The sequence below is a fragment of the Nelumbo nucifera genome, chromosome 1 (assembly GCF_055504915.1).
Source record: "Nelumbo nucifera cultivar China Antique chromosome 1, China Antique-T2T, whole genome shotgun sequence".
NCBI lineage: Eukaryota > Viridiplantae > Streptophyta > Magnoliopsida > Proteales > Nelumbonaceae > Nelumbo > Nelumbo nucifera.
The window spans coordinates 156875385-156889771 of record NC_142649.1 but is presented as its reverse complement, the minus strand read 5'-3'; the positions used below and the strand labels follow the sequence as shown (position 1 = coordinate 156889771).

The window sequence follows — 14387 nt, the reverse complement described above, 5'->3', positions numbered from 1 at the left end:
CCACTCTTCGGAAACAAATAACCTTCTTCCTGCCTCAATTCCTTTTCACGTGCCTTTTCACATGAAGTGGGGAGTACAAATAAGGCTGCAAACGGATCAGATCAAATTTTAACATTCAAATCAAATTCTGATTATAATCAGATATTAAGACCAACTTCAATGATAGATATAGTAGACCTTTTAAGTATATTTAAACATATATTGAATCCAATAGGATTATATCGGATGGAATAGGAGTATATTCATATTTGATCCAATTATAAACAGATTGAATTCAGATCAGACTTAATAGGATCTATTTGAATTTGAAATCGGATAATTGAATACTGATTGCAGCCCCAAGTACAATACAATTTTGTAGAGTGCAAAAGCTTATATTTTGTATGTATTTATTCTGTACATATTTGTATTTGTACTCTTTACAAACAACCATCAGCATTCGGGTGCAAATTTCATTTTGTACTGCAAACAAGTAGAGACTAAATTTCCTTCAATTGCCCTCGCCTTCCTTTTGCATTGTCCAATTTCCGTTTCCTTTTATATTATTCAATGCAACTAGAACAGAGCCGACGCTGTCAGCATGGGTTCCCTTGAAAAGCAACATTCTTTATCGTTTATCATACAGGCCACAAAACCTCTATATTCAGAACTAAAGAAGGTGCAAACCCACCACCAATCATGGTGTGGGTACAAATCCATAAAACCTCCAAGTGATCAGCATTTGCACCTCGTTAGGTTTAGGATCCACACAAATCATAATGGAACTCAAGCAGAGCATTATAGTTGTTCCAACTTCCAACAAACATCACTTGGGGCCCGACTCAACTAACAAGGAAATAGGTCTTTGGTCCAAGCCTTTTCTGAATTCCCCTAATTAATCTTCAAGTTCAAATGCAGCAGACAACGGAATGTTAATTATATAAAACTTACAGAAAACATAACAAACCAGATAAGCATGACAATCATCTATAAAGAAAAGAAACAAAACAAATCAAGGAAATTTTGAATTTCAGACCGCTTTCTACAGAGCTTTTTTTTTTCCACTTCAAACTGTCACTGCTTTCCTACCCGTTCGGTAATTCACATGTTAGCGGGTGTATAATTGGGCCATACCTGCATGCCAAGATATACACATCCAAAATATTAAAGCTGTACATACTACATAGCAATCCCAAAATGCCCTTCACCAGATTTATCAAACGAACACCACTTAAAATCCGTATCCACAAGCCCAGAAGGCTGAGCAAAAAGAAATGAAACAGAAGCATCACACAACTAATAGCTTCTTCACCCCTAGTTATGGTACATTAATTCTGTCATATGCACATGTTATCACCTCAAGACCAACAAGCTTGATCTAGTTCCTGTGCCACAAAATAATAATTGTGAGATAGGCAAGGGTCAACAACTAGTACAATTATACACCCTGTTTAACTGAGGTAATGGATTCAAAACCAACAATGTTGCATCATACTCACTGATAATGGATTCAACAACTAGTACAATTATACACCCTGATAAGCTGATAAGTCAATGGTTTTAGAAAATATATTAAAACAAAATTTTGAGGTGATCATTGACTTAGAGCAGGATTACAATTACAAGTAAATTTCTATGTTTGAAAAAACAAATGCTAAACACGAACCCAGATTTCCTACCCGCCGTGAATTGCAGCCACACATCTCTCAATTCATAATAGAGATGTGTGGCTGCAATTCACGGCGGGTAGAGAGTGGGTAGGAAAAGTGAGTAGGAAATCCTGTTTGGACACACTATGCATAAGCAGGAAAATATGGCTATCAAAAAAGCGAAAAAAAAAGGCAGGAAAAGAGTTCAGATCTGCTACCCACAAAGACGCTGCCCAGACATATCCACAAGACACTACAGCCACACATCAGAAACATCTCCCCATGAATGACAACTGAGATGTTCCCAATCTGCAACTGTAGTGTCCTTGTGGGTAGCAGATCCAGACTCAGAAAAAAGTTGAATGTACATCTTTATGCTAATATGAAAAAAAATAAGATATACGAACTCTTTGGAGGCTTTATGTCTCGACAGAATTTGCTTCCGCAGCAACAATGAAATGCCTTCACAGGGTGGTCATAATCATCAAAATCAATTCCATAATCCTACAACAGACAACATATTCCAGCTTAGCTGCTAAACAATGGATAAATGCAAATAATTCCACAAATTTAATTTGAAGGGACTATTTCAAAGCCACCAACATAAGCTGTAGTTATGCTTGCCCACATTCAAGAATTTAAAACCTAGATTACATATAAATGTTTTTTTTCTTCTGTTGATAAAACTAGACATATTAACAAATTAAATTAAGAACGATACATATCTCCATCTCCCTGAGGGTGGGCCTTGGCATTAGTTGGTTTGGTTTCGGTTAACCAATACAAAAAAACCGGTGGTTAACCAAACCAACCAGTATATACATGTAAATGTGTATGTGTATATTATATGCATTTTTCATATATATTTTACAATATCTATATATTATAAATGAATATATATGTATTATATATAAATATTTACTTATAATATATAATATACTATTTATTATTTATAATATACTATATTATATGTATTTCTAGTGTTTTTATTATATATTTATTTATAATATATTATAAATATCAAAAGACCGAACTGATAAACCAGTTAACCCATTGGATTCGGTTCAGTTTCAGTTCATGGTTTTCCAAAAACCGGTAGTACCGATTCAGTTTGGAAAATAGGCCCGTGGTTTGGCTAACCAAATTGTGAGCACCCCTACGGTTGCTCCATTGTGACCTGGGTAACCAGGGTTCAAATCTTGGAAATAGCCTCTCTGTATATGCAGCCATGCAGGGGTAAGGCTGCATACATCTGTCCCTCCCCAGACCCCGCATTGCTGGGAGCCTCATGCATTAGGCTGCCCTTTTTTTTACATATCTCCATCTCCCTACACATAAGGGTAATTCTGATGTAATGGATTCCATAGACAGAGATTGATTTTTTTACCTTCTAAACAAGGGAATGAAAAAAAAAAAGGATCCCTTGCTCTCACTTGGAAAGAAACTCAACAGAAATAGAGGTTAGTGGCAGAAAAGGTGGATATCTATAAAGAAAGATACTTCAATTGACACATGCAAAACAGTGTGATATGAACAATACACCTTCAAGCGAAGAGCAGAGAAAGTTGCATCAGAGTCACTCTCTCAATGTGTGACAAGATCCAGTACGCTAAAACCCTTATCATGTGGCAATGAGATTTGTTGCTCAAATGTCTCTAGTCATGTTTGTTTCGAAATAAAGACAAAATCAAATCTTTAAGAAATGCCTCTTTTGCCACATGGAGAAACTTGAAATATGCAGAGAGGAACAGGTTAACCTATTGGAGCAGCCATTGGCAAATAAATGTCTATGCAAGCTACTTTAACTCAGGAAAGTCCAAAAGGAAATATACTTCACTTGGAACTGGGGTCACAAGCTGTTTTGGAATGGTAGAATACTGATATATTTCATTCTATTGCCAATTGGCATATTTATGCAGTAAGCTGCTGCAATAAATAGAAAGAAAGAAAATAGAAAGAAGAAAAAATAGAAATAAGAGAAAATACAAAATACAAAAATAGAAAGAAAAACTTTCTAAAGCAATCCTTCCACAATCCTAGGAATATACACAATTCTATTTTCAGATCTGAACCAGTAACCCCACGTTTTCCAACACTCCCCCTCAAGCTGGTGAATAGAGATCCTCCATTCCCAGCTTGGCTATAATTCTCCGAAAGTCTGTACTATTGAGCCCTTTAGTAAGTACATCGGCCAGTTGTCCTTTTGTAGACACATAGGGAGTGCAAATCAACTTGCTGTCCAGTTTCTCTTTTATAAAGTGTCGGTCAATTTCGATGTGCTTCGTCCTGTCATGTTGAACAGGATTGTGAGCAATATTGATGGCTGACTTGTTGTCACAATATAGTTTCATAGGCTCTTCTCGTGGAATCTTCAGGTCTTCTAAAATTATCTTCAACCAGAGTAATTCACACTCCTTGTGCCATAGCCCTGAATTCTGCCTCTGCACTTGACCGAGCCACTACATTTTGCTTCTTACTCCTCCAAGTGACTAAGTTTCCTCCTAAGAAGGTTCAATAACCAGAAGTGGACCGTCTATCTACTGGAGATCCTGCATAATCGGCATCTGTATATGCTTCAAGAGCCAGTCCTCCATTTCTTCTGAATAAAATTCCTTTTCCTGGATTGGCTTTCAAATAGTGCAGAATTCGATGAGCAGCCTACAGATAAACTTCTTTAGGATTATGCATAAACTGACTTATTACACTTGCGGCATATGCAATATCCGGTCGTGTATGTGCAAGATAAATGAGTTTTCCAACTAGTCTTTGGAACATCTCCTTGTCTACACTTGCATTCTCGTTGGCTTTTCCAAGTTTATGATTGGGATCTATAAGCGTGGAAGCTGGTTTACATGCCATATTTCTTGTTTCTCTCAAAAGATCAACAACATACTTTTGTTGAGAGATAAAGATGCCTTGTTTAGAATGTGCAACTTCAATTCCAAGAAAATACTTTAGTCTCCCCAAGTCTTTTATCTCAAATTCTCTGGCAATGCAGTTTTTCAATGCTTCCTTCTCCTTTTTATCATTCCCAGTAACGATTATATCATCCACATAGACTAATAGTGCAGTAACTCCCCCTGAGGCTGTGTGTTTGATAAACAATGTGTGGTCACCTTGACTTTGCTTGTAACCTGTACTCAGCATTACCTTCGTAAACCTTCCAAACCATGCTCTCGGAGATTGTTTGAGACCGTATAGTGCTTTCTTCAACCAACAAACTTTGTTCCCTTTAATGCCTTCTCCAAAACTCGGTGGAATGTCCATGTATATCTCCTCTTCTAGATCACCATGGAGAAACACATTTTTTACATCAAATTGTTGCAAATCCCAATTATAGTTAGCAGCCAATGACAGTAACACCCTTATTGTATTCATTTTAGCTACTGGGGCAAAAGTCTCCTGATAATCTACCCCATAAGTCTGTGTATATCCCTTGGCTACCAGGCGTGCCTTGTACCTTTCTAATGACCCATCAAATTTGTACTTAATTGTGAACACCCATTTACAGCCTACCGTCTTCTTATTTCTTGGTAGATCCACAACTTCCCATGTGTTGTTTTTTTCTAATGCCTCCATTTCCACTCTCATGGCTTTTCTCCACTCCTTATTAGAAAGTGCCTCGGCTAGAGTATTAGGAATTGGAATGGTGTTAAGGCTGGCTAGAAAACTTTTATGGGATTTAGAGAATCTTTGGAATGATACATATTTGGCTAGAGGGTACAATGGGCGTTTGGTACATTCTCTGGTTCCTTTTCTCAGTGCAATAGGTAGACCATACTCATACTCAGACTGTGAAGGTTGAGGATCCCTCAGTTCTAGGATTAGGAGTTGAATCTTGGACTTGCACAGGTTGAGGATCTAGATTTTTCCTCCTAGAGTAAACCTGCATATATCTCACATTATCATGCACATAATTTGTGGGGTTAACAGTGTCCGAATTTGGTTCAATGGTCGAGTTGTTTGACTCTTGTTGAGACTCGGGAATGTGGGGCTCAGAGGAATGTGACTCAGAGGGATGTGATTCTTGACGATTGAATGTCTATGAGGAGGGTAATACATCTAGGGAGAGTAGATCCGAGGCCTTATCTTCCATTAATGAGGGCTCCCCCTGAAGATAAGGTTGAGTGAAAAAAAATTTTCCTTCCTCAAATGTGACATTGATGGAGGTGTAGAATTTTCTAGTGACTGGATGATAACATTTATAACCTTTCTGAGTTGGGGAATATCCCAAGAAGACACCTGATTGCTCGTGGGTCTAATTTTCCCTTATTATGGACATGAACAAAGGCAGTGCAGCCAAAAATTCTTGGTGTGAGATTATTTGAGGCTCGAATATCAAGGTAAAATTGAGAAAGGATTTGTATTGGGCGTCAGTTGTCAAGAACTTTAGATGGTAGTCTATTTATGGTGTAGGCAGCAGTAAGGACAGCTTCCCCCCAATATTGTTTTGGCACCTAATTTTAAAAGAGAAAGGCTCGGGTGGTTTGCAAAAGATGGCCATTTTTTCTCTCAGCTACCCCATTCTGTTGGGGAGTGTTAACACAGGAGGATTCATGCACAATGCATTCTTTCTGAAAAAATGGGGACAAATTCATGCACAAGGAAGGAAGCATTGTTTTTAAAATAGGAAATGAAGGATGACCAAAACGGAAATGATGACGCCAAATTAAATCTTTATTAGAGGTAGATAAGAATGGCTCGTGTGTGACATGGATAACAGTGTGAGATGATTTTCTGGTTGCTTCAAGGTAGTAGAGTCCATCTCTTTCCTTAGCAAGTCCAATCTTCTTCCCCGAAACCTGGTCCTGAAATACACAGTAAGAAGGGAAGAACACAACATTGCAGTTCACATCCTAGGTGAGTTTATGTATAGAGATAAGGCTAGTGGATAACTTAGGAACATGAAGCACATTTTTGAGTAATAGGGACAGAGTAATTTGAATATTCCCAATCCCTACCACTGTGGTGAAAGAACCATCAGCAACAGAAATTTTTCTATTACTAGGACAGGGTGTATAGGTGAGAAAATGTAGTGAAGAGGGTGTCATGTGGTCAGTAGCTCCAGAATCAAGAATCCATGGAAAAAACTAGCCGAGGCATGTAATCCTAGAGATAAAGACTCACCTAAGAGAGCAAGAGAGGTAGAACCACTTCCTGGTTTCAAGGATTTTAGGAAGCACCTTAGCCTTTCAATTTATTCATCATTAAATGGTCCCTGACTTGAGTGTTCTTGCTGCGGGGTTGTGGAGAAATTATGGGCCTGTTGAACTCCTTTTGAAACTCCTCGATTTCCCCATTCCTTGCTGAATGTGGGAGGTTTCCCATGAAGTTTCTAGCACCGATCTTTCGTGTGTCTGGGCTTCTTGCAATAGGTGCACCAGAGGTTATCGTTAGAGTCACGGGTGGTTGTATCACAAGCCAAGTTGTGATTGTTCTCACCCTTTGAACCACCGTAACTTCCTCCCCTTGCCACCATGGCTGAGCCTTCGGGATCTTTAGGCTCAAGCATGATTCCACGGCAGCCTTCCTCAGCTCTGACAAGGGCTATGACTTCATTCAATTGAGGCACTTCTTCTTTGCCAATAATTTGTATTCGGACTTGATCAAATTCAGCATTCAGTCCGACCAAAAAATCATACACCCTATCTCTTTCAATAAAATTCTTCAAGATCACAACATCATCTACGCACTTTGTCTCAAGAACCCGATAATGATCAAGCTCATGCCATAAATTTTGCAGCAGATTTGCATACTCTATAACACTCCTGCTCCCTTGTTTGGCCGCCACAGTCTTCACTTTGACCTCATAGACACGAGCAACGTCATGGGCTTTGGAATAGGTTTGTCGGACAGCATCCCAAATAGCCTTTGCAGAGGGAAGAAACATACAAGTATCACTGATCTCGGGTGTCATTGAACTCCACAACCATGACATAATCATGGGGTCCTCTTCGTCCCAAGCATCAAAATTTGGCTCGCCCAACCTTGGTCCTGTTCCAAGGAGGTGACTAATTTTTCCTTTTCCCTTCAAATAGGTACACACTAGTTGTGACCACTTCAAGTAATTCTGGCCATTCAGTCTATATGTTGCCTGAATATTCTGCAAATCACCAGTGTGAGAATGAGAATTTGTTGGTCCATCGGTTTGGACGGGAGCACTTGTTGCAGTCATGTTGGACATTGTTAATGGAGGAAAAAAAAGGCCAGCAGGAAAGGAGAATAAAGGAACACTTCTGGTTACAGATCAACATTGAAGGCCAGAAGAGAAAAACACAAAAAAATGGCAATGAAGGCCTAAAAAAATCTCAAGGTTGACAAACCTAGAGCTTTGATACCATGTTTTGGAATGGTAGAATACTGATATATTTTATTCTATTGCCAATTGGCATATTTATACAGTAAGCTGCTGCAATAAATAGAAAGAAAGAAAATAGAAAGAAGAGAAAATAGAAAGAAAGAAATAGAAAGAAAAACTTTCTAAATCAATCCTTCCACAATCCTAGAAATATATACAATTCTATTTTCATATCTAAACCAGTAACCCCACATTTTCCAACACAAGCTCTAATGGAGATTCTCACAAGAAATAGAGAGAACAGACAGAAATAACTGGTAAAGATTCTTGATTTTCATTATTGATCAGAGAGAGGGGGGGGGGGAGGAGGATAAGTGGGGGAGAAATAATGAGGAATCAAAATCAAGTTGGGTTGTGAACTGTTTGTAGTCAGAAGATATACCTAGCTCCAAGTTTGATACAATTAATATTCAAATTTAAATAAAAAATTGATTAGTAAGATTTGTATTGAACTCACATCAGATTTGAATATCATACTCCAGGAACGAAATCAACCAAAATGCCTTTCATGAGACTATATTATGTATCATTAAGGAAATCAACTAAAACGATCAAAAGACTTGCACAGAAAGTAAATTAAAAATATACTTGCTTAAACCAACTATAATAAAATATACATGGCAAATTTATATTACTACGTTGATATAGGTAGTAAGATAATTACATTGGTCAAATCAGATCTATTTTTCTATTGGTGTAAGCTATAAAATCAGATCTAATTAAGGCATAGCAAATTTCGATCCAATAACAACCAGATCCACTATTTGATATTTATATTAAAGTCTGATGGCTTTGGACCATTTCCAGATGATGATCTGGTCTATTGACAGTCCTACAACCAAGGAGAAGATTCTCACTTCTCCACAAGGCAAACTTTAAACTTTCACTAAATGAAAATAGGTAATAAATGATGCTTTACAACATGGAAAACTTTGTTATGCTCACCTTACAACTATGGGAGACTGGAGGTGATAAGGCTGAGACTGATGAATACAGCCTTACTAGCAAAATTTTTCTCAAAATTTAATTAAGAATGAGAGGCATTATGGAAACAGATCATTACTGCAAAATATGGGTTGAGTGATAAAGAATGGAACCCAAGATCCAATGTATCTTTGGATGTGCAGTCTGTAAGGATATTGAAAAGGCATACATTGACATTTTAGGGGTTGGAGGGTTGGGAGAGACCAAGTAATTGTTTCACACCTCCAATTTGCTGATGATACAATCCTGTTCTGTGAGGAGATTGATCTGGAAATGGTTAGAAATTTAAAGGTGCTGATTGATAACTTTATGGGTATGTCATGCATGAGGATTAATTGGAGTAAAAGTGGAATAGTTGGAATTAATTTGGAGGATTCTAAACTCTGGGTAAATTCCACAGATAGACTTTTCAATTGCTCCTCTTTCTTCAGACACTGACTTTACCCAGTCCTCAAGGAGTGGATGTCCTGGTGAAAGAAATTTGGTGTAAGCCTAACCCACCAAAAATCCAAGATTTCTGTTGGACAAATACCCTTGGAAAGGTAAATACATGTGATGTGTTTTAGAAAAGGAGGCCTCCTTGTTGCCCCTCTCCTCGTATTTGTTTCCTAAGTATGGAAAGTGGAGAGACCATTTCCCATTTATTAATCTCCTACACCTTTGTTAGAGTTGTAATGTGGGCGAGCCGGTGGCAGGCCGGTACGACCCAGCATGACAGGGGTTGTGTTGGGCCTAGGCTGTGGAGGGGGCTGAGCCTCTAAGGCACGGCCCTGATACCAGCACGGCATGAGTGTAGCGTCGTTGGAAGGGGGCCAACAACTATATTTTCCTTCTAGGTATTTTGAGTAAAACACCACCCTAACAGCTATAAACCATCACTAGGGGGTATTTGTTAGACAGTGCATGCCCTTAGCTCCAATCAGATTGATGTACAAATACATTTATTGTAAATGAATAAAAGTACATAATTGTTTCATGTTATGATTGGTGTGTTTCTGTGTAATTACCCCTTAAACCGGACACTTATGAGACTCGTGTTAGTTTAGAATGTTCTCAGCCGTTTGATAGATTGGGGAGTGTATCCTGTGAAGGTTGACACTAATGTGCTGCCAAAGAAGTTGGGGCACCTTGTCTCAACTGCAAGGGTTGGACCCGAAGACCATGTAGTGTGTGTTTGTTTCAAACACTGAACCCGGACCATTTTCTATTTATGTCCTGGACCTTGGAGACTGATGGGCAAAACTAGAAAGTTACTTATAACCCCTAGACTTGATTATTGTACTGCACTAGGTGTCGGATTCACTCAAGTGGGTGATCATAGTGATAGGATCAGTCCCTTTGTCAGACAAAGTGAATGATCGGGTCTGCACTCTCTCTGATGGAAACCAAAACTACAGGCGGTCAATTTCAACCGTGTTTGAGATTTGTTTTGCAAAATATATTTATATGATAATATATATTATGTTTTATGGAAAAGTGTTTGCAAAAGGTTTTAATTCCCGGGACCCGTCTGAGCATAGAGTGCAACGTTGCACCTTGCAGTCAGGGGAGAAGTTGTTCCCTGCCGGTAAGTGTTTGATCATTATGGGCTGAGAGGTTAAGTGTAAGAGACCATCAAGGGTTGTTTACCTAATGGGCTATATTCCATTATCCTTGGGCCTTCATAGGATGGCCGGACTCAAGGATCATTTAACTGTAAATGTTGGGCCCATTAAGAGCCCATACTGATGGACTCAGGGGTTCGCCGTACTTGAAAGTGAATTCGGCTAGGTCTTTTCTCAGAGGCTGGGCCAAACCCATGTGGGCTTATGTAAGGTCATTGTTGGGGTCCCACACCATACAAATTAAACCTAAACGGGTCAACAACTATCTCGGAACATGAGCCACTTAAGCAGTCATGTGGTTAATGTGATTAAGCAGTCATGTGACATGGGCAAATATAGGTCTAGAGCACCCATTCTCATAAGAGGATAACTCTTATCAACTAATGGAGTTCAAATCCAAATAAAGATTTGGATTAGGAACATCCTAATTCAATTAGGAGTGGTGCTCCTTAAGGCTTAAGAAAGGAGAGATTGAACTGCTCCAGTCATCTATCTGCTTTCAATTCTCTCTCTGCTCTTACCGCCCTATTTCCCCTTTAGTGACTGGTCTTATTCAGTCTAATCTCTTATTTTTGCAAGAAAATATCAAAAATAATTCGTTCTCACCTCCTTTGTTCGATCCAAAGAGTTAGATTGCAGTTTTGTTGAAAACTGCATTGTTGAACCGGCTTCATTCCAAGCTGCACCATCTTCAGTGGATGCCAGTTCTGGGATTCAATTTGCGCATGAACTACCACTTTGGGAGCTACATTTGTGGAATCTGTATCAGGTATACTTCTTCCTCTTGTTTGGTTTAATCTGGTCCGGTTTCAGTGCAAGAACAATGCTTGAAAAATGCAATTTTTCTAAATCTTGGGAATGCAATTCCCAAAAGGCTGAAAGAAATTTTTGAAATTTCGCCCAACCATCTAGCGTGGTTCGGCCATCCATATGATGGATCTCACCTTCCTTCGGTATTTATGTATTTTGGATCATGGAAGGGCAAAAAATGACTTAAATGCCCCCTAACAACTATATAATAGATACTTTAAGGGGTCTTTAAGTCAAATACCATATAACACCTAAAAATAACCAAAATAACCCTCCCAACAGCCATAAACAATTAGTTTTGGAGGGTAATTTTGGTCAAATTAATCCCCCAATTCTCACCACAACTCTCATACTCTATTACTCTCTACAATCTACGTACATTTATAATCTTAACTCTTCATTTTCTCGATTTTATTTTTGTATTCCAATTTCCAAGTTTCAACAAGGAGGAGCTTGCTTCAAGTGTCTCAAGTCTGTAAATCAAACACTGCAATTTGGGAACTTGGGAGGCTAAGAAAGCTTCATTGGTTGAAATCAAGGATACTAGTGGTTGGACTGAGTAAGCAATAAATCAAATTTGTTTTTTTTTCTAAATTTTAATTTTCATTACAAGGGTTGGCTCTTCGTAAAATTTTTATCTTCAATTTTATTATTTTATTAATTCAACTCCATTGTATTATTTTTTTTCAATGGATTTTTTATTTTCTGTACACATTAAATTTGAAACGAAATAAAATTTTCAGAATTTTTTCGAGCTTATTGTCTATTATTCATGTTAATTTTCTGCTATTATATGTTACTTTTTTATTTTTTTTCTAATTTTTCTTAGTTTAGGAAAAATAGGCCTGGCCCGAGCCTGGACTGCCATGGCCCGGTTGCTTAGGCCCGACAGAAGGAATGAGAGATTCATCACATCGATGGCCGAACCCTACAGGAAGGTAGGGCGAAATTTCAAAAATCTCTCTCCCATCTGGGAATCACATTCCCTATTTTAGAAAACTGCATTTTCTAGGATCAATGAAGGTGTTCATGCCAAAGGAAAAAACCAAAACCCGCTTCCACTGAAGATGACATAGTGTGTGGTGAAGCAGGATCAACAGGATGGCTCTTCAACAAGAACCGAATTATTCAGCAAGAATGGAGTAGAGGGTTGGTGAGCATGACTTCAAATTGCTTCTTCTACCAAGAAGCAATATCAAGAACAATTCTTGATCACTCCCACAAGAGGAAATCGAACTGGGTAGGGGCGGCAAGAACAGGGAAGAACTCTGCAGATTGTTGTGTTGTATAACTGAGGAATTCACCCCCTTTATTTATAGCCTTCTCAGGATCAACCTCCTAATCCAATTAGGAGAGAGTTCCTTAATCCAAATCTGATATTTGGATCTAGACTCTTGAATTGATAAGACTTATCTTATCCTTCAGCTAATCCTAATCAGATTATAAATCTTATCTTGCCTCCTATTAATTAACTAACTTAAGCCCAGTTCGAATTGGGCTTTAGGCCCATTAAGTTTATGTGCTCACTTAACCTCTTAACCACTACCCAGTTGGCTATCTTTGTATGGCGTGGGACCCAAACATTGATCTACACATCAGCCACATGAGTTCAGCCCAACCTTTGTTACAAGGCCTGGCCGAATTCACTGTAGGAGACAGTGAACCCCTGAGTCCATCACTATGGGCTCTTAATGGGCCCAACATTTACACTAAATGGTCCTTGGGTCCAACCACCTTATGAAAACCCAAGGATTGTGGCCAGATGCAAGATTAGCCCATCAGGTATTACCCTCAATGGTCTTACACTTAACCTCTCAGCCCATAATGATCAAACACTGCTCGACAAGAGATGACCTCTCCCTCGGCTGCAAGGAACAGTGATGCACTCTCTACTCACATGGATCCCGGGAATTAAAACATTTTGCAAACATTTTGAAACCATAATATATATATGTATATTTCTATATAAATATATTTTGCAAAAACAAAGTTCAACGGTTGAAATCAACTGCCGACAGTTTAGGTTTCCATCAGAGAGAGTGCATCCCCGATCATTCACTTTGTCCGACAAAGGGGCTGATCTTGTCACTATGATCACCCACTCAGATGAATTCTCGGACTGTCCCAACATACCCAGGTTTTGACCCCCTCTAAGGATCTCACTGATTGGCACATCAAAGACAGCCTAATCCGACACCTAGTGCAGTATCATAATCGAGTCTAGGAGTCAGGTGTAACATTCCAATTTTGCCCATCTATCTCCAAGGTCCAGGGCAATACTGGAATTTTGGCCTGGTTCAAGGTTTCAAGAAAACCCACACTGCATGCACCTCATGTCTCACCCTGGTAGCTGAGACAAGCCAACCTAACCAACTTGGCGGCACATCAGTGTTAGCCTTGGAAGGATAAATCTCCCCAGATCTATCCAACGGCTGTGAAGATTCTAAACTAACACGAGTCTCATAGGTGTCCAGTTTAAGGGTATTACACAGAAACATACCAAAACACATGAATCAATTATGTACTTTTATTCATTTACAATAAATGTCATCAAGTACATCAATGTGATTGAAGCTAAGGGCATACACTGTCTAACACCGACACCGGCCCGGCCAGGCAAAGATGGAAATCAGGCCACAGGCCATGTTGGGCCTAACCTAGGAGGGGGACCATGCTGTCCAAGCACGGCCCCCTAAGGCTCGAGGCCCAACACAACACAACACAGATGGCATCTGGGCCACCTTCTACCTTTTGTGCTTGTGTTTGAGAGTTTTTCTATTCTCTCTTTGGTTGCAAGTCAGACCCCCTCAAGAGGTGGTGGATTTTTATATTTTATCTTCAAGGTGGTGGATATTTAGCCCACGCTTCCTTAGGCAACAAAAGAAGGGGAGAATAATGTGGAGAGCTACTATAGCAGCAGTAGCTTGGGTGGTGCAGGAAGAGAGTAATAACATAATCTTCAGAGAAAAGAGTAGGACAGTGGAGGAGGTAATAGATAGCATA

The 14387-nt window shown here is 39.1% G+C and overlaps 1 protein-coding gene across 3 annotated transcripts in view; it reads right to left on the bottom strand.

Annotated features, from left to right (window-relative positions):
• Positions 1-892: 892 nt before the first annotated feature.
• Positions 893-14387, bottom strand: part of LOC104602780 (putative inactive histone-lysine N-methyltransferase SUVR2) — a 60441-nt gene continuing 46946 nt past the window's right edge. For 2 of the 3 annotated variants that reach the window (XM_088894875.1, XM_010266592.3), the window contains exons 9-10: positions 2036-2132; positions 893-1364 (exon numbers count right to left, since the gene is read on the bottom strand). In XM_088894875.1, the coding sequence (XP_088751001.1) occupies positions 1333-1364; positions 2036-2132 (129 nt within the window). In that variant the 3' untranslated portion in view covers positions 893-1332. Of the gene's footprint in view, positions 1365-1478; positions 1523-2035; positions 2133-14387 lie in introns of all 3 variants that reach the window. The other variant, XM_088894876.1, reaches the window with a different exon arrangement.